The 21749-nt window shown below is 33.9% G+C and overlaps 2 protein-coding genes across 3 annotated transcripts in view; both read left to right on the top strand.

The window, feature by feature from the left end:
* The first annotated feature begins 60 nt into the window (after positions 1–60).
* Positions 61–5367, top strand: LOC122573678 (BUD13 homolog). The gene is made up of 8 exons (XM_043740379.1): positions 61–169; positions 497–720; positions 941–1273; positions 3452–3498; positions 3705–4081; positions 4454–4605; positions 4682–4866; positions 4960–5367. The coding sequence occupies exons 2-8, from the start codon at positions 620–622 to the stop codon at positions 5130–5132; spliced, it is 1368 nt and encodes a 455-aa protein (XP_043596314.1). The 5' UTR covers positions 61–169; positions 497–619; the 3' UTR covers positions 5133–5367.
* Positions 5368–5969: 602 nt separating this feature from the next.
* The window catches only part of LOC122574212 (sperm surface protein Sp17), an 89174-nt gene continuing 73394 nt past the window's right edge, over positions 5970–21749 (top strand). Inside the window, exon 1 of one of the 2 annotated variants that reach the window (XM_043741541.1) lies at positions 5970–6704. In XM_043741541.1, the coding sequence (XP_043597476.1) occupies positions 6632–6704 (73 nt within the window). In that variant the 5' untranslated portion in view covers positions 5970–6631. The remainder of the gene's footprint in view (positions 6705–21749) is intronic. The other variant, XM_043741531.1, reaches the window with a different exon arrangement.

Consider the following 21749-nt stretch of genomic DNA (forward strand, 5'->3'; position numbering starts at 1 on the left):
ATATCTGGCGTCATATAAAATAATTTTAGAGGATATCAGATAGCGAAATACTTGTTTTAGTGTGCCTGGATTTCTCTTGATAGCTTATGTATTGTTTGTCACTTCCTGTTATGCTGAAGAATTAGAATTGTTATCTTGGCGGTTGTTCTTAAAATACTTAAGTATAAAGGTAAGGCAACCGTACAGTACCTTCCTCTTTAAATATTGTACTTAACACTTTATCTTATACATTAAATAAGCGTAATCTATGTTGCAAATAAAACAAATATTTTTATGTAACTTCCAAATATGTACTCCATACAATTTATGCATTGACTTTTAATGGTTGACTCGGACGAAAAGCGTGTTATAGCTCAGAAACCTTAAATTCTAATGCTTCAAATCATACATGAATTAAGTTTAAAACTGTAATTGTTTTCAAAATTTGATTATTCGTTGGAAAGAAATTATGGCAAATAATTTTTTAAATTATCATTTTTGTGCGACATTTAAATAGCGAATGTAGTGCCCTCGCGTGTATTTGGCACTAAATACTGATGGAGACAATATGGCATAGCACATACCTAAGCTACATACATAGTTGCGTGTTACGCACTACACTTGGGACATAAAACTCAAAATGGAAAAAAAGGTTATAGATCAAAAGGAATATTTAAAAAAATACTTATCTTCAAAAAATGAAAAGAAGAAAAAGAAAAAGATTAAACTGGGATTAAAAACGTAAGTTTCCATTTGTAAATATTGTGGCGTTGACAGTTTCCACAGGAAGTGCTTGTGTTTTTTAACCTTTAATGTATAAACAGAATGTATTTTATTTATTGCCATTTTCTTCATGTAATATTATATTAATATCGGAGATTGTTTAAATGTGAACAGAAATAATAAACTATCTTGGAAGATTATTCACTCCTTAGCATAAATTTTGATATGTATTTTTCAGAGTAAAAATCATTGATGATGACATAGACCTGAAGAATTTAAGACCAATGGAAAAGAATGAATTTGATATTTTCACCAATGCAGAAGATGCACCTCAAATTGCTGGTGTTGTAGATGAACGTGGCCCGGTTGATTTTTCTGATAAAAGAAGATGGAAAATAATAGCTAATGACAAAGGTGACGATTTAACTATTCCTAACATTGATAGAGAAAATAAGCAACTCAAAGAAGTTAAGAACATTTCTGATGACGACTTAAGTCCACCAAGGCAAGAAAAGAAATATTTGGATGATGATTTGTCTCCTCCAAGAATATCTAAAAAAAGAAAAAAAAAGTGACAAATTAAGAAGCAAAAAAGAACAATGGTAATGATATAATAAGGGAACCTGACTTGCTACAACATCCATGGCCTCGAAGAATTTTTTTTCTCAACAAAAATAAAGTGAATGTTTCCACAACTTTAAGAGTGCTTTATTTTATATTCAAGTACTAAACAAAGTTATTTTATTAAAAAAATAATACATTTTTTGATTGGATATATAGATATATTTGTAACATTGAGCCACCAGGGTGCAGGAATTGTAAACTTGTGTACATCTTAACACTTTGACTGCCACGCCGAAATCACATGTTTCGCTCAGGACGCCATGGGAGTATTTTTATTATTCATAGCATATAATGGCAAAATAATAATAAATTGATGATTTAAGACAACATTCTTCCCCAATGGACCGTTTATTTTATTGGTGGTCACGGGTGACCACCGTGGCACCTTGGTAACAGTTGATAGCAACATATTATAACAAAGCTTCGTTTATTTCAACAAACCATTTACATTCGTTATTTCGTCATAAGCAAAACGTCCAAAGTATATTGTTGAAACGTGTAGAAGATATTAATAAATAGTATTTGCTCATTCTATATATAATAGTAAGGTATCTTCACATTTCTAACTTCAATTACATGATTATAAAGCAGCATTTACGATTATTTTCTAAGGTGCGTTTATAATAATAATCGTAGATTACCCCTCAAAGATATGGATGCAATCACAGTGCACCGTTAGATGCAAGATTTGTTCTCATTTTTTTTTTATTGATGTTCTAATAAAAATGTTTAATTGTTCAATGGGACACTTTTTATCTTCTATTTATCGGTTATATTGCAAATGCCTCAACTGTCAATTTTCATTCAATTTTTACAATTGTAAGAAGTTCAAGTGTTCCGGTTACCAATGACCACCGTGGCGTTACAGTTGGTCATATATGACTAATGTGGCAGTCAAAGTGTTAACCTAACGGATCCAATTCTTGCCTGCAACAAAAAACAAAACTTTTCCTTAATTTCCGTGTAACTACATCAACAAATACAAAATTGAACAAATTGTGGAATTTTAAAAGAAAATTACGGGAAGATTTCGATTTACTTTTGCAAGAAAAATCGTTTTAATTCAATTGTTTTTATAAATGTTTCTATTTCATTGAGAATTATTAGTCATCATATAGTTATAAAATCACGGGTTAAACTTCGTCTTAATTGCTCTTATATATCTTAAATTATTGTTTTCTTTTTTGTCACTATTAGGCAGTTTTCAATATGTAGTTTCAATGTGTAAAATCTGAAAATGCATGTCTTAATTTTAAGAATCCAGCATTTAAAAAATTATGCATGTATAGAGTTAAGCGTTTTTGGCATATTTGACAACTTGCTTTGTCGTCATATTGCTTCCATCTATCACCGATTGGGCCGCACAAAAATGAACACTCATTCACACACATTTAGTTTTTTATTTTTTAAGCTTTTATTTTATGACTGTGGATACCGCTGCTGGCTGTAATTAACACGTAATATAGATGAACTTTGCTGAAAATTAACATATGAATATAGCTGGTCGCCTTGCGGCCACTGCAATTTTATAGCTATCCTCGACATAATTCAGTACTTATCTACAAATGCTATGTTTTAATTTACTGTTTTATGGGCATATCCCTCTGAAAAGATATTTGTTTTATCCCGCTTAAGTGGTTATCGCCCAGGTGCATTTGTTACAGCCAGCGACTCCACTCATTGGACGAATCGTGAATAAAAGCTAATATGGCGTCAAAGTAAGCTGTCAAATACGAAAAAAATGCTCAACTTTATATAGTTATAACTTTTGTGTCGTTGGATTCCTAAAGCTAAGAGTTGCATTTTCGGATTCTACGCATTGAAAACTATCAAAAAGCAATAACAAAAGGCAATAATTTTATTTCTATTAAGTCGCATTCACAAATTTAGAAAAACATGATTTTGAGAAAAACGCATCCAAAGTTTTCGATAAAATGGTTTCTTACTAAATAACAAAGAGTGAAAAGTGCAAACGTGTATCGAGAATGTTGCATAAAATGTTGTCAGATGGAGCGATCGCCGCGCGACGTTCCATGTAGTAGTGTGACCACAATCATATAAAACTTGTAGTTGTAGCTTATGGCGATGAAGTGAGATCGTTTACAATATGCATGCATATTTTCAGTTATGAAACTTACGAACGTAACGAATCGGCTGTTATGCAGCATGCATGTATTTACAACGTTCATTTTTGCGATTAAGATTTCGAGTTATTTTTGTTTAATATAGTTTATGTATCAAATACCAGTTTAATTTATGTTGTAGTGCCAAGCACATACATTGTTTGGAAATATCACTATATATATGTAGCAGACAGCAGAATTTGCTTTGCGAGGACGACTGTAAAACACACGCGGATAATAGCTGAAATTGCACAGACGTTACAAGTAAAATGTACAAACATTATAAAAAGAATCCAGACAAGAAACATGATTCAGATATGAGTCCACCTCGTAAAAGGAACAGAGATGACCACACAAGTTCAAACAGATTTAAGGAAGGTGACAGAGATTACTATAAGTCTAAATCAAGCAAATTTCGTGACAGATATGATCACGATTTTAGTCATCGTTCACACAGAGAGGACCATTATACCAAGGAAAAGAAATACAAGCATAGAAATATCGATAAAGAATGTAGTGAAAAACGCATGAGGAAAACATTAGACGGGAAAAAGGCGGGATTACAAGATGCTAAAGCACTACGAGAAGAAACAGAGGCATATAGAAAACGAGAAGCTGATCATTTTCGCAAGGTATTTCAAGAAATTTCATCTTTCCGTTTTCTAATGTATGTCTTGTAAAAAAAAAAAAAATAGTTAAATTTTACTTCAGTGAACCAGAAATTATTGACTTCTTTTTTGCAGTTTTGTAGTTTTCGATGCGTACACTGTAGTCATTGGACAAATCATAGATAGAAGCCAATGTGGCACCAAATAATGTGCAAAATATCCTAAAAATGTTCAATTTTACATAGCGATAACTTTTAAATCAGTGATTTCCTTACTTTAAAATTTGTTTTTTCGGATACTACACGTTGAAAATTACAAAATTATAAAAAAGAAGTTAACTTTTCATCCCCTAGAGTAAAGTCTACCCAAAAAATGTTACAATTTTGTTTTCTTCAGCTTAGTAAAGAAGTTACAGGAGTTGGACAAGCGGCGATTGTGCGTGATAAAACAGGTAAAAAGCGTAACCTAGAGGCAGAGGCAATAGAAGAACGAGAGAGGCAAAAACGACAAGCGGAATTAGATGAAAAATATGCTAAATGGGGAAAAGGGTAAGTAATACAGAATCCAGTTTATAAGATATTGTATTTGTGGCAAAATTTGTAAAACACATATTTGTTATATCAGTTTAAAACAAGTTGAGGATCGTGAAGAAAAGCTAAAAGATGATCTTTATGAAATGAGTAAGCCTCTAGCGAGATATGCAGATGACACTGATTTAGACAAAATGCTTAGGGAACAAGAAAGAGAAGGTGATCCTATGTTGGAATATATTAAACAAAAACAGATAAAAGAAGGGAAGAGAAAACCAGGTATAGCATTATACATTTTCTAAGTTCAATTCTAAAAAAATATTCATATTTGTCATAATGATTTCATTCGTATACAACTATGTATCTTCTCAGATCGACCAAAGTACGAAGGATCATTCATGCCAAATCGTTTTGGTATTAAACCTGGTCATAGGTGGGACGGGGTTGACAGAAGTAATGGATATGAAAAACGATGGTTTGAAGCACAAAATGCAAAGATAGCACGTCAAGAGGAGGCTTATAAATGGAGCACTTCTGATATGTAAAATGCACGCGTTTCTTCATTTTTTGTATATATCATACAAGTTACGTATTACGAACATTATGGTTTAATTATCAAGCGAGAGATCGGAAATATACAGGATGTCAAATTTTAGTAAATATTACAAGTATTTTGACATTTATATTCTCCTAATAATTAGTACATCCTGTATATTCAAAATGTAAAATACAGTTTCTATCACCTATACTCAATAAACATTGTCTCAAATTTGTTACCAATCATCATTATTATTATTTATCCTTAATATTTTCTGTATCGAGAGAATCGTGTATGCCGGGAAGGCATTAAAAGTATCGAAGCTATTTGTTAATACTGTTCTCAGTATAAGTCACGCGACTATGAAACGCAAACAAATGTATGTCTCATCTATGAAATATGAATCATCAACGGTGGTAAATCGCGGAGGATTATCAAAACTACAAAATCGATATTCGTTCCAGAAAACAGGAAGACCGCGAGAATTGTTGGCGCCTGTCTGCCACCGGTCTTGTCGATTCAGTACATTCAAACGAGGTATCCGTTTATGAAATCGATTGAACCTTGCAAAAGTTCCTCTCCTTGGATGGTACACGAGAAATGGGAGTGACGCGTAGTTAACCGACGATAACTAATACAAAACCAATATGTCTCTCATAGAAATGTTACAATGCAAAATCGTAAAACATCGTAGCGTCTTTAAGCATCTAAGTCGTATGTAGGGAAGGGTCCACCGTAGACGTGCATATCGTTATTGGTTTCGCGCGCATGCAATCGTGTATGTGTACGCATACGAAGATCACGAAGGAATATATATCGACTCGCGTAGTCGCGACGCAAGGGCAGGGTCGTCGGCGTCGGCACTCGGCACTCAGCAGTGTCAGTACGCCTCGCGACGCCGATGGGACTTGTGTTCGTGATACACTCTTAGGTTAGCGTTTAGTGTTCGCCAGCAGTAGCTTTTGTACAGTGTTTTAATCTATATACATACATATATATATACACACATACACGCGCGGGTTCACACATACATATACACATATATATATTTTTCTTAACCGATTGTTAAATTCGCGGACGGAAGACACTGCGTAACCGATCGAATTTACAATACGTCCAGTTTGACCAACCACAAAGATTCATTGTATTTTCGTCCCAACGAATTGCTGCGAATAAGCCGGGTCCACGGCGTGTCGTTCACCTTCTCTGGGCCACGACAAGAAAAACGAAATTTTTGGAAACTCCAAAAATACACTGTGATCTTTCCTACTAACCAATTTGTCCTTGTCAAGGTGTCGGTAGCTTTTTCTAACTCCTATGAGTAGTCTCCTGGTGTAATCTCTATTCCTTATTTTACGACTCGATGTTAACCAGAAAAGCTCCTACAATCAGTCGATTGTAATCGCGAATTACATAGCAAGTGTCGCGAGTAACGGTTGGCGTTTGCGACTGGAGGATAGAGAAAAGATATAGGGAAAGAAGAGAACAAGGAAGAGCTGAGTGAAAATGGGTTGCAATACGAGCAAGGAGAGTGTCCAGCCGGTAGGGGATGAAGCGAAGGAGGACGGGAAGAACGGCGGTGAGTAATCAATCTACTTTTAATATTTATTTTTATATTTTCTAAAACATGATATCTGACAAATATGTTCAAATTAGTCACAATATGTACTTATGAGAAAATACATAATTACGTGGACATGCCAGTTTTTAATTAAACCGACAACCAAATGTGCTATGCAGCGTATACTATATAGAAATAAAAATACAGTATGTAATTTAATTAAAGATAATTCTAATGTGAGCACCGTAGTTCTGTGCGAAAAATATACGTTTCAATAAATGTTAATGAAGGACTAAGAGAATCGTAATAAATGAATCTCGTGGACTTTTTCGGTTTACGTTGATGATAATTCACCGTAGAAGTTTTTAAAATCATTTTCTACTTTTAGGAATTCGATGTTTCTAATTTGTTTCCGAGCTAATGAATTCAAGGAGTAATATGATATTTTTGAATTAATTCGATGAAAGCAATACGTTTTCGAAGAAATAATGTTCATGCAATATATCACTAAAATGAAATACGTACTAGCAGATATAAAATTATTTACAACTAGTCGCGTTGGAGGTTAAGAACGTTTTGTTTAAACTCATTCAGAAGGACAAGTTTCGTAAGAATGCGTGGAGTCGCATTTGATATCTTTCCCTTCGAAAGACGACTCGAAGAATTATTGGGTTTTCTCGTCTTGGTTCTTGGTCGTCATTCGAAGTTGTTTAATTTTCGACTGATCATGGTTGTGGCGATTTTTGTCGCGAAACACGAGGAATACGGTGAGTAACGAAATTGTAATAAAATCGATCTGTGAACGCTGAGGCATTCGTATTCCGAACAACTCAAAATTCTCCGGAGAACAATTCAAGTATTCGAGCAAAGTTCGCAATTAAGAACTATTTTAATCTCACAGTCAGATGAACCATGTTTTAATGGTATTCTTATCTTTATTATTCGGTCTAAGAATTTGCAATATCAGTAGAACGTAAGTAAATATTTTATTCATTTTGTTTATTGTGGAACAAGAAATTGTTATAATCCAGAAATGATACCCTCCCTGTACTGAAATGCTTACTGCCACATCCGCAAATTTTTCTTATGACTTTTGCATACTGAACGTGTTTTGTAATTTTTTATTTGAAACATTTAACTTGTTTTCGATGTTTGTCGCATTAGAGCAAAGAGAATTCCTTTTTTCCTCTCTTATGTTGCACGTAATGTGTTTGTAAGAGAGTTTTAATCGTTAAACCATCTTTTTGTGTCTTTTTTAATTGTTTCAATGTACCGTGTTTTGCAACGTTGACATAATACGTCAATATTATTGACGTTGATGTAGTGACTCAGAAGAACTTTAAATGTCTCAACCACCGCTCATTTAACCTTTTAATTGGTTAATCAACTCGTGTTTTGTGATAAATAGTTGCATCATAAACATAGCGCTTATAAAAGAACTTTTTTCTTAGAGTGCTAAATCACAATCAGGTATTGTCGCTATTGAACATTTGCTTATTAATTACAACTCACCAGAGAGTAATTAGATCAAACTGATATTCAATTGTTTGTTCATACGCAAATGAAATGAAACATATATTAACATATCATCAATTGCTAATTGATTGTTAGTTTAGTGTACGTATTGTCTTCGATATACTTTTTCATTAAATAAAAATATACATGCGTATGAAACTGAGAAATTCAATGTATTAGGTCATCGGACAAATATTGCGGTTTTTCTGGGAATTGAGTTTAAAATGGAATTCGTCACGATAAACGTTTTATAAAAGGAAAATAGGAGACTTACTAGAATGATAAGTAATAATCGTAGAAAATATGGAAAGATACATATGACAGGCTAATTATTGATAGATACATAATTGTTTATATTTATCCAATGTACGTAGCGAGAAGTTATTTATTAAAAATACTTTCCACCAAAAAGTTTCAATACTTTAACTTATATCTCTTATCGATGAAATAAAACCTACTCTACTCGATTCTCATAAAGAAGAATTCTTTTCGATCCTTCGTCGTTGATGGAATAAAGATTCTCACGTGATATAACCAGTTGCCCAAGGAGGAAGTTAAAACCTCCAGTTACGTTGTGAAACGAAGACTAGTATGTGTGTGCATTTGTATATACTTAGATCTCTCGAATTACGAGCGGAGTTCTCGACCTTCTGCTTTTTCTTCACGCTTGCTTCGTGCATCGCATTAAGGCTGACTCGCGATTTCTATGTACATGCTGTCACACCGTTGATATTGATAAAGTCAGAGTTTCGAGGCTTATGAGCTTTACTTCAGAAAGCTCGATGTTGCATGTCACGGAAAAGGAAGAAGCCGACAACAAGCCGAAAAGGGGATTTCCCGGTTGAATGAAATGAAAATTCTCGGCACGGCTCGGACAGTAATATAATGTCACACCATACATTTCGTTTGGGTACTAGAGCACGAAATCTGTTTATACGCTGAAGTACGATATTTATGAGATCAGCGTCATTCACGTTCCTTGCCTTCTTTCTTGAGTAATAGAAAAATATCTTCTAGCTCAATCGTATCTTGTTTTTATTACGAAGCGATAAAACGCGTAACAAGTGCACAAAGTTATATCGGTAGTGTCATTAAAAATATGTAAAAAGAAACGCTATAACAAATAATTATCAGTAAAACATTAAATGAATTATCGATCGAAATTGGAACTTTACTTTGACATATATGCAGAATTTCATGCCTTCTGACTTTTTATCCGGAGCGAATCGGAGAGGGAATTTTTTTTATCACAAGCTCCTATCAAAATTGTTCCATTGTACAAAATATGTCCAATACATATCAATACCCTCTACACTTCCTGTACAATCTTTTTCTATATGTTCCTTTTTCTTCATGTATTTAGTACAAAAATATAAATCTACAGGAGAAATACAGGAGAAACAAATACATAATAGAGAAAACAAAATTATAAAATAAAATTTTTCATCGTACAGAATTTGATTACTCGCAAGTTCAAAACTGGTTTACGAAATATATATATGTATATGTTTTAATACGAAATATTCATATACGTATATATCTTTAACCAACTGCAAAATTGCCATTTGTAAGATTCTATCAGAGAGAGAAATAAACGTGCAGCTTAGATATTTTTTAACCGATAAACGTGCTTCTTGTTGCATCTTATGGAAACAAGCAAGTATTACAGTTAGACGTATCTACGTTACGATCGAATTATGTGTTTGTGAAATCCTCTTCCTCTTTGCAAAGGTAAGGCAATATTGGGCATATATATATATGAAAATTTTATTCAAGATGAGTAATTCTCGTTTTCCAACAGACTTTTTGAGATAGATACTATGGTATATGAAAGATTTCCTGTAATACGATACCATCTATTGATTTATACTTGCGTATGAATTGTTTTATAGATATTTCTTTATTAGTAATGATACAGTATAGAATTTTGTATCGAAGATAAATCTTATTTTTTTTAGATGCATTTTACAGAATTAAAACTACATAAAATTAAATCGTTAATTAAAGACATTTGAAATAAGATATTTGATATATGCTTGCACACATCTGAATAAGAGAATATAGTTTGATATAAAAAGTGAATCCACAATTAAATGATACAGTTGTACGAAGTATCGAATATTAGATGAGACATATTTTTGTGAAATTATAGAAGTTACTCGAGCAGTAAGCCATCTCTGCGTTAGAAAGAGGAATTTACTTTCACTGTACGTAGAAAAATACATGCTATGCTCACTTTTCTTTTTACGTCAGCAATAATGTGCACATTTTAGTAATATTAAGGCAATCGACAGAAAGCAGAGGATGGATGACCAAGTTGTTTTGTACAGCATGCGTACACTGTATGTATTATGTACTTATCTTTTATTTCTTCGTAGTTTTTCTTTGCAACGAGATCCGTGTTTTGTGTCACGAACAGAAACTTCTTATGAATAATTCGACTCACCAGACGTAACTATTCTTCTTCCACTACGCTATTTCTCTTTAGATTATAGATATCTATCTTGTTTGTGTTTCCGATTTCTGTAATATTACATTTATTCGATACGTGTCACTTTATTGCTTGATTCCCTCGATGGGTTAAAACAGATAACCAATCAAATACTAAATTTTATAATCATTCGATAATAAGATTAATAATTTTCGTGTTACCTTGTTATTCACGTCGATCTTGTGAGTAACAAAAGCACAACGAAAGAATTTTATTTGTCTCTATAATATCTTCTTCCACCACTGATAGAAAGTGTTCTCCATGGTGAGTATGACTTCGGCGACTCGCGAGTAGTGACATTTTCTTAACAAACATGTTCTAATTCTATTCCATCAAGATTTTGTCGCTATCGGGAGTTAAGGAACGACCAATTCATTCGAACAGTGCTTAGTCTCAACGATATAATTTCTGTCTAAACATTAGACCGATGAAACAACACCAATGCATTATTCGAGACGCTCTACATTTTTCAGCGCGAAATTGCATGCAAATTTTATCACCCGATTTTTCGTCCGTTCTCTTGACGATCTTCTTTCATTACTTAAATTTGTTCGTGACATTAAACATCGTACAATTAGGAAATTACAAAATTTTTTAAAAATTATTACGCTAGTTTGGACCGATTTATATATTTTTATATTATTATTATATTATACTATACTATATTATATTTAGGGATTGCCTGTTTATTCGAAAATTGCTATCAGCATTTCGGTCTTGCGATATCCGTTGTCAAGGGGTTAACAAAATTTTTAATCCTTAGACTACAGGCCGTTTAAAAACAAGCTGTTTTGTATAGTTAACCTGACATGTATGACCTGAAGATGATGACAAAATCGCATATACGGATCATATAAACACGCAACACTAGGTATTACAAAAGAAAAGTACATATATATAATACTGGAGAAGTGAAATATAAGCTCTATGAAAATTAAAAAATTTCATTTACATTTCAATTTATTTATCTTAACTACATGGGTTGATATTCTCCACCATATTGTATTAAGTTATTATAATAGTTCAGTAACAGTATCATTAAGGTTTAAATATAACGGTGTGATTACATTGCATATACACCGACTTAAAACAATACGTATTAAATAGTAGGAATGCGGAAAATAGTATTCAGTTCTTGTATTCAGTTCTTTTGGTGTTCGTTCCGGTTTGTTGGCTCATTTTGCGTAAAATCGTTGTTTCACGCTCCTTTATTTGTAGGAAGATCTTAAGCAAACAACATCAAGGAACGATTATTTATTTTCTTTGCCGTGATCTGTTACTGTTGAACACGAGAACCAAGCTTCGAAAAACCCGATGAAACTTCCTCAACGATGTTCAGGTCCCGATGGGAGATCGTTGAAATATGGCAAACGTAAATAATAAAGTGAATAACGTACGATACGACAATATGGAACAATGTACTCTTCGATTAGTTACAACCCTACTTTTCGCAGCACTTAAAGCAGAAGAAAATTCCTTAAAATCAACTGATAACGGTGTGCACCACCGGGTGCATCTTTCGTTATTCAATAAATTCAAAGGTTATTTCGGCAAATACTGCCGCGCACTTCTTTATTGTGCAATCACATTGGTGCAGTATTCTATGCAGAATTTATCTAGAAATATATTAGCTTGAAATTCTTTTGACCACATTCACGCTGGTTATGTGGTAACGTGTTTTCGATAACGACGAATCGTGTCGTAATATACTTGGGAAAAAGTATTGTTTCCTTTTATTATACAGAATGCATCACAAGACAAGAGAGTGACCTACAAAAGGATTTTTGATATCAAAGGTACGTATATACACGTATGACATGAAGAGGGACATATGTGTTAAAATGTTTTTAAAAAATAATCCACTGTTTTACTACAGGGTTAATGTAACTCGTTATATTATTCTTAATTAATATCTAGATCGCATGGTTATGGAGTGCCATAATTGTTACAAGTGTGTAATACACAATCTAAATATTCAGAAGTCTTGTCGATAATGCACAATTACCTACGTTTTTATGTCTTATCAGAACGACCTTAGAATCGTGGAATTAAATTAGGTGATAAAGACATATACATACGCACATATGTATTTGATACAAACATAATAGATGTTATACGAAAGATAAAGCTCGTACAATCTATTATTTTGCGTGTTTGTCGAGAACAGAGTTTCGTTTCGACTTTCTTTCGGCTTGCCAAAGCCGACACGTAGCAGCGAATAATGTATTTATTCTACTGATTGTGAGTAGTGGTGGAGCGGCGCGGCGGTTAAGTGGAAAAGTGCCAAACTGTATCAGCCAGCCGTAGACTTTATTGCAGCAACACTTACAAATTGATTATTCCGCGTACAAAGCGATTTTAGGCGTAAAATGGCAGTGTCCAATTTCCTCTACGTACGTGAAAATCGTTTCTATATGTTCGAACATGACGGTTTGGACATTTTTTATTTGGAAAAACCCGAAAATAAATTCATGCTACGTTTCACGCTCTCTCCAGCTAGAACGCAAAAGTTTTTTATTTATATCTAGCCGAAACGAATGAAAGTGATATAAAATATTTATTGTTATTATTTATCGAAGAAATTAATAGATGTTTTTGTCGTTTTCCCTAAAAGTTCATCGATCTGTTCGCGTGATAACTTTGGTTCTTTCTAAGTCTTTCTAAAATTACGTCGTATAAAAATTAACGAGGGTTACAATCGATCGTATAATCACAGTCATGTAAATTATATTCGCATAATAAATTCCTATTAAGCACATGCGGTCACCGAGCATGCGTTCTTTAGGCTCGATTGAATGAATCAGCGCAGAAAATAGTTTGGAAACGAACACGAACTACAAAATTACATGGTGCTCTGATTGTAGAATGTAGTATCAACTTCAGGATTACATGTAAGTTGGAAAAGGCTTTCGGGCTAGACCATATACGTATGTATGTATGCACATATAATTTGTGAAATAAAGGGAACAATTCCATTAAGTTTCTTCAATCTGTGGCGTGGATTTGAAGAGATTCAAGTGTGTACTTCACACTGATCCCTCTAAATCTTTAGCTTTAACACATTCTTATTTTCGGAGTATCTACATATATGTATAATATTTACACGGGACAAATAATAGCGTGCATTTGAAATGATTGACTTACGAATGCAGATATACGTAAACTTACAAATTAAAAAATCGCTATTTGTTCTACCGATCTTCTCCGTTACACGATGCATCGATCGTGTGCTTTTTTGTGATAACTATCAAGTATTCTCTATGTAAGATTATACAAATAAGTTTCGTATTACGGAGTTCTTCGAAATCAATCGATCGTGATACACCCACGAGTTCAATTAACTCAAGGCCGCATTGATTCGAGCGTGAACACGCGGAGCATCGATTAACCGGCTCTCCATTCGATCGATGCGCTAGTCGAGTGCTCGCAGCCACGGACATTCAACCTTTTTGAATAATTACCTGAATCGACCTAATGACAAGCAACAGCGTTCGCTTCGACTCCCATTTCGACAATGTGACAGACAAGAACGCAGCTTGTTTTCATACTTACTTAGCTTTGCCATTTTGCTGATATCGTAGTACACCGGTTTTGATACTTCCAATCCCGATATTCGCAAATGAATATCATTTGTCACATTCAATTTACGTTTGATATAGTTAATTTTTTATGAATTCGCGTAACCCTCGTATTCAAGAACCTAAACTCATTTATCTTAGGTAGAGATACATATAGTTGAAAACTTACTTTATGGCAAAAGGTTATATATTTGCGAGCGATTCATATGGAACTACATATCTCGCGCAGTTCGCGTGCGAAGCTTGACCTCCTTTACGACAACCCTAAGATACGCCGCTATGTTTATGAATCCGACAATAACGCCGTTTAACTGGATTCATGCGAACGGCCATAGTAACAGCGTCAGCAACCAGAAAAAAGTTGTAACTAACTTTGTTCGGTTATTTCAGGTAAATTTGTAATACTCGGGGCGTTATGGTGCATATGATATTAGTGAATAATTTACATGGTATCGTTGAAGTTGCGTAGTAGCAATGTAACAATATTCTTTGTATGTATTAGTTACATCTTCAGGTAGAAGTAAATTAATAGCGTTAGAGACACGCTTATCTAATAAGATAAAAGGATAGATGAACCTTGCAGGCACGAAGGGGTTAGATTGAGCAATAACTTGCACCAGAAAATACATACGTATGTGCGCAACCATCCGTATTATGAATGTAGTCTGTTATTTAATAGTACGATCGAGATAAAGACAAGTCTTGTTGAGAAATTAAGTTGAAAATATGGAATAAAATTCGAGAAAATTTTCGAGAAAACGGAATGAGAAAAATATAGATACTAGAATATTATATTTTTCAGAGTACATATGCATTTGAAAGAAACTTCTTTTCAAGCACGTTAGTTGATACCTCTTGAAGGAAGTCAGAGTTTAAAGTAGGTTAAAATGCCTAATCCTATAATATCCTATAATAGTCAACTGTATAAAATCTAGAGGATCGCCATTTTATCTATCTGTATGCTTATCAAATTAACATCTCGTGTAATAACATTGTTCAGAAATTGCATTAATTCGTTTAGAGTAAAAGAGCTTTATTCTCGTCATTAATTCTAAGTTCGTTGACAATTAGGATGGAATTCGATCGTGAAGCAAGAAACGTTCGTGTGCTCTCGTGTTTTGAAATCATTTTGAGTTTATAGCTCGAAATTTATGTTTTATATGGATAGGCTCGGGCGTTAGAGATTTCCTACAGGATCGTGGTTTTTGATATTTGGCAACTTCTCTTTAATTTTTTGATAAAAACAGAAAAGTTGAAAAAAAAACAAAGATTAGTTGCGAAGCTGAAATAGGAGAAGTTTGAGTTTCGTTAGAGGGAAATTCGGTTTCTTATTTCAACTCGAGTACAAAGTTGCTTTTTACACGTACAAGCACGTAATCGTGCTACAGATAACCGATTCAAATTTCACAGGATGTTTTAATGAAGACAAAGTATACTGGGATATCAAATAAATTAGTCGTATATTTCATAACATTCTAATTTATCGTCATTATGAATCAGTTTGTGCAAGTTTAAATGAAGTGCTTGGGAAATATCATTTAAGATTAGTGCCTCTCGTTATGATATATTTAGCAGCTGTATTTTTATTTGAACTTTTTGAAACGAGTTACGCGTTAATTGCAATGTAAATTAACATGACTGGATGAAATGATTTCGAAATTCTCGCTTAAATCGTGGTTAGATGAAATTTAAAATTTTCTATTAACATGTAGGATAGATAAACATGTCGATAACGAGAGAAATTTATATTTCACGACGAGTTCTTTTTTCTCGTGATATAGTAAATATAAAAAAGGGGTGTGAAATACTACATCAAAATCTATCTTGACCCTTGAATGTAAAATTTATATTTATGTTAAAAAACACTATAAATCGAATATAAGTATGCATTCCATTGAGAGTGGATTCTAGTGGAAGGAAAGTAGATAAAAGGACAAAGCACCATATTCTTCTAGATAAACTAAAAGATAAACTTCCATATTCTCTTCATGCCAGAAATACACGTTTCAAAAATATATTTTAGATTATATTTTGGAAATCTAAACTGAAAAAGTCATATTCGACATTTATGTATATGGTATTGAAATTTGAGTGATTTTGCGAACATAAATAACAGGCGAGTGGTTCTTTAAGCTCATAAAGAGTTCAAAGTCGGTCGTAAAGAAACACGCTTATTAGTGTGAACTTCATCGTTGCAAAACCATTAGCATTTCTAACGATACAGTAGTTTCCAGTTGACTTCAAAGAATTTCATAGTTAGCGGTAACTTGTGTTTATATGACGTTTAACGCTACGTCTAGTGTACTGCGTAGTGCTTAAACAGAAGATGTAGAAAACGAGGATTGGTTGGAGAGAAGTAGAAGCGTGTATAAGTGGAGCACGAGCCATGAACCGAATATTAACACAATGAATTGTCGTCAGGTGGTTATAACTATATACACACGTATATACTAGGATGCACAGGTCGATGAAATTAATAGCGGTGCAACAGCGGCAGTGACAAAAGAGAGACTTTTATTCCTTCTCTTTTTTTGGTTATGCCTTACAAGTCAATTTTCCGGAACATATCTTTGAGTTGAAAAAATTAGAGACTTTCGTCGACTCTATTTTAGGAAGCCTTTTACATCATCGAATCTTATGTTTTTCGACAGTATTATACTATAGTTAGTATTGCAATTTAGTTTGTATTTTTAAATAGTTACAACAAGGCGAAATTATTTTTATCTTTAGATCGCAGTCTTTTTTGGTACAGTCTGTTAGCGTAGATCAAAATGCAGTGAATTGAAATGATGTAAGTTGACGAGAAACTATTACGAGTCTCGTTTATTTTGTGAACAGAATTTCTACATTTAGCTAATATAACGTATATTTAAGGATATATTTACTGAAGTATCCTTTGGTGCTATCAGACGGATTTTCGAGGTCTATAACCGCAGGTCGATTGTCTAGTGCTTCTCTCTTAGCTATTTGGTTCGTGTCGTTGATCTATGAAGCGATTCGCTTAATTCCCTATCCGGTTTTCGATTGTTTTCAAAAGTTTACGATTCGCAGATCAGATAAGCTGATACAAAACACGTAAAACTAAAAAAGAAATAACAATAGTTGCCTTCGTGCGATGAATAGAGTTCCTGCTAAATTTCACCCGAGGGCACATCCCTGCAAAGAGAGAGAGAGAGAGAGAGAGAGAGAGAGAGAGAGAGAGAGAGATTTACGAATTCACAAATTTAGTGTTATTTTGTGGCATCCAATAATGTGACTCTCTTGGGATTGAAATATCTAAGAGCCTGAAGGTTCCTGTTTTTATCGTGAAATTTGATAAACCAGATAGAGGTTTGCCATTAAAAATTTTGAAATTATTTTCGGATAAATTTTAACAAAATGTTCTGTAAATGATTTTCATATTTAAATATATTGATTCAGCTGTTTTATTGACTTCACCCTTTTGCGATATAAAAATGTTTATTATGTAATGTAAATTCAATTTCAAGAGTTTAAAAGTTGCGAAACAAAAATTCATATCCTGAATGAGAAAGACTGCAGGCTGTGAGATAGTGGCTGAGTGTATAATAGTCAGAAGTGGAGGAACACTTTGTTTCAAATTCCTCTTATCATTCTTTCTGGTGAGTTTCATTCTTTAATTACATCGCGTTTAATTCCGTCGGCTCCGTCCTAGAGTCGGTAACGGTCTTTAAAATAGTCAATCTCTTTAAGGCGATAATAATACTTCCCTTTCGACGAGTCAATCTGACAGCCTTGTAATTGCCGCGAATAAAGTCGTTAAACGATGGAACATTCACAAAATAAGTAACGTCGTTGTTCAATTATGGAAGAAAATGAACATCTGTAATAGAACAGGTATCATAAACACAATATTTTATCATGAAAATATGTATTCTTTCCTTTTCTATCTGGATTCATTTATAATTTAATTTTTTGACTCATAAAAGATATCATTTTTAATACCTAATTGTTTCCTAATTACTAAGAGATCGTTATGGCAATTAGATGTTGTAGTGGCGTTCACAATGAGAAGATCGTAGTAACATGGTTTTCACATGGTAAATTACAAGAAATTTCCAAGATGAGGATTAAGGCACATTACGTTTCGTAGATAATATACGGCGAAAGTTCTACGAAGGACTAAAATTAAACTCTTCGGTAAGATGCTCGTCCATCGCGTAGTGCCACTTGACGGTCGTGAGCAAAAGCGATTGCATAGCGTTACTGTACATTTTAGTCGATACTCTGTCGATTATAGTCGACGCTCGTACCGAAAAGATTAAAGCGATGATTTTGTATAAGTAAGAAAATCAATAAATTTAAACTAATGGAACAGTAAAATCGTCATAGAGATACAAAAATAGAGTGCGTGAGCGAGAAGAAAAAGCGATGTAGGAATAAAAAGAGAAATAGAAAGTGTCCTTGTCTAATAACGCACGCACATTTGTACAGTAAATATGTAAGTGTAACACCGATCAATCAACGGCGTCAGTGTGCATGTCAGATAAGATATGGACAAAAGAGACCTCTATATAGCGTTCTCTTTCTATTCCCATATCGCATTCACACTTACACTTTGTACGGTAACATAGAGATTCGCGTACTCTATCTTTATATCTCTATGTAAATTGCAAATATAACAAAACAACTATAAAACTAACGAAATATCGCGATAAATCGCTTCGAAATAATTACCAAACGAAGAACTAACGCGATAAAAAGTGATAGGAACGAAATATTATTACGGTAATTCTAAAACGACCACAAACGGAATAACGTCAAAACAGTTACAAAATGACCAAATAATGGAACGGCATATCTATTCAACGATTTCAGTTCACAAAACTGCGGTCCAACGAAACAGTCACAACTTTAACGGTACATAAAATCACGTCTCTTAAATTGATCGAAAGCTTCCGAATGTGCGTTCTCCCACCAATCGCAACCGGAGGGCTAAAATAGCAGCAAAACATAACATTCTGAGTGGCATCCGGGCACGCTCCTTGGATGGACGAGTAAACCTTGACACGCATCACGTGTTCGGTATTCGGGGCAAAACAATTCGCGATATTTCCACTGAATTTCAAGCCCGATCTCCGTTCCAGTTTTGGTCGGTTAAAATAACCGCGAGAATAGTCGTTGGCTATTGCGTGACTAGCCAGACGAGCCGGAAATTTCGATCATATGACAGTGCAAGTGAAGGTACTTGGATTACCTTGTCCCAAGCTTGTTACAAAGCCGTTCTTCTACGTTTTTCTCATCTTGTCATTGGGAAGAAAGCGCCGGTAACTCCCGTTAGGTTCGCGTTAGGCGTTTGAAAAACACGTTCGTGCGCGAACCAAATGAATTATTTATACGATCGTTACCGGCCGCAATAAGTTACCTTAATAGACACGCCACATTTCCATCGACAATTCGTACATGAGATCGAGAGAAAAGATCGTTGTCTCGAGCGAACTCGTTATTACGAAAATGTAATTAGGCGGTAGGAGGAAACACAGGGATAGTTGGTGTTCTTCGAGAGAATCCACGGTATGGTTAATCCCGTATCATCGATATTTTATACCTAATATACTAATTTTTGTCTATCATTGTTTCTCTTTCTTCGCTATACGTATCCGATATATCTGTTTGAGTTTCAAGCTGCGCGATCGCGCTGTTTCGATTTTGTGTGGAAAAGTGCCAGTACATTTGAACGCTACGGACGACTGATAGTATTTTGTATTTCATTGTTATCTTCTCAATAATTATTATTGAACAAAACTTGAAATATTTATAAACTAATAGTACGCACATATAATAATATATATGTATTTCATAAAGTAACAAATATGACGAACGCTATTGCGCCGCTGATTCTCTTCGCAATCGATTAAGACAAGCGCTATCGCGCTGTTCGGAATTTTTCAACCCTGTTTTTTCAATAACCCCTGGGACCCAAACATATATACAGCTACGTATTTGTTGCGTGCTCAGAATTAAATACTGATTGAATAAGAATGACCAAACTTTTCAATGTGAAATATTTTTTTATCTATCTTACGTATGAAAAAGTTGTATTTAATTATTGGAAAGAAATTAACGTATCGGATTCTCTTTTACATGTTTTCCGTTATTTACATTGCTTTCTCGTCAAATTATCCAACGAGCTCCTCGTTCACTCTGGAATAAATTATGCCAATCATATCGCTCATTTTAGATGGCCTATCGAGCGATTTATGTTCGATTCTGTGTTTGATTGCTGGCAAATGATTTGTAAACGGTTAATTGATTCGACAGTTTGGTATATTCGAGTCAGAGCGATTTCCTCTATCGGAGCTATATCTAAAAATTAATTTCAAATATGTAATTACGGACATTCTAAATACGACACGTGTATCATTTCGTTATACAGCTACGTAAATGCAAAATTACAATTTCCTGCGGTTTCGAGTAAATATTAGCTTAATGGGATTTTGCGTTAAATTTTTGGAGAAAAATATGTAAATCATTTTTTTGTCGACGTATCTTTTCTTGGGAACCCTGTAAACTGTAAATTATCGCTTTAATGGTAACAAATAGTTGATGACACATTCGTGTGGATATAACGTTCGTCTGAGATGATATTTCGTGTCGAAATTTACGCACATGTGTATATCAGAACTTTTCGTAGAAATTATACTTATCGTTATTATCTTAAACTATATTAAGTTGAAGATGTCGCGATTAAACCAAAGGACGTCTGTATGTTGATTGACGCGACATTTTTCCATTTTTGTGTTCATGCATATAGGGTATCTGAAAAATGAGATTTTAGGAAAAATATTCTGTAATAAAAGTTAATTCATAAATAATGAAATATATGTTGCAACTTTTGATCAAAGTAGACGCATCGTTTAAATCAATAAAATTGCGAAGTCACTGAGGAGAGAATGTAATAGAGTTTGTGAAATTCGTACAATTTCAGGATGTAATGTTTAAAAAACTGATGCAAGAAGATAATGAAGTGATTAATTATAAATTATTTATCAGTAGCCAAACGTCTATGGGAAAAACCAAGCCGGATTGGAAAAATAACGAGCATATTAAGACAATATAAACATACCTAATTTGGCTGGGAGTGTAACAACAAATAATATTTTCTATTACGTGAAACAAAATAGTAGCTACGGTATCTCTACAATTTGATTTGTTCGTACTTGTATTATACTTATATCAGCACGGTCTCTGGTGGTTTGGAACCTATCTAAGATTTAAAACTGTAGTTCCCACGCGTCTCTAACTGTACCAAAAACCATTGTTGCTCACTTTGCGAGTATGCACTAAACTAAGACAAAGCATTCGGCTAGTACAGTTTCGCTGCCGAAAATAGATATCCATGTGCCTTAGACTACTAGAGACCTTATACTAGAGTACATATCACAATGATAACCACCACATACCACTTCTTCAATCCAGAGTAGTCACTAATAACCTTGTAGTTGATGCGATTATAAATAA

Source organism: Bombus pyrosoma, linkage group LG2 (assembly GCF_014825855.1).
Source record: "Bombus pyrosoma isolate SC7728 linkage group LG2, ASM1482585v1, whole genome shotgun sequence".
Classification (NCBI taxonomy): Eukaryota; Metazoa; Arthropoda; class Insecta; order Hymenoptera; family Apidae; genus Bombus; species Bombus pyrosoma.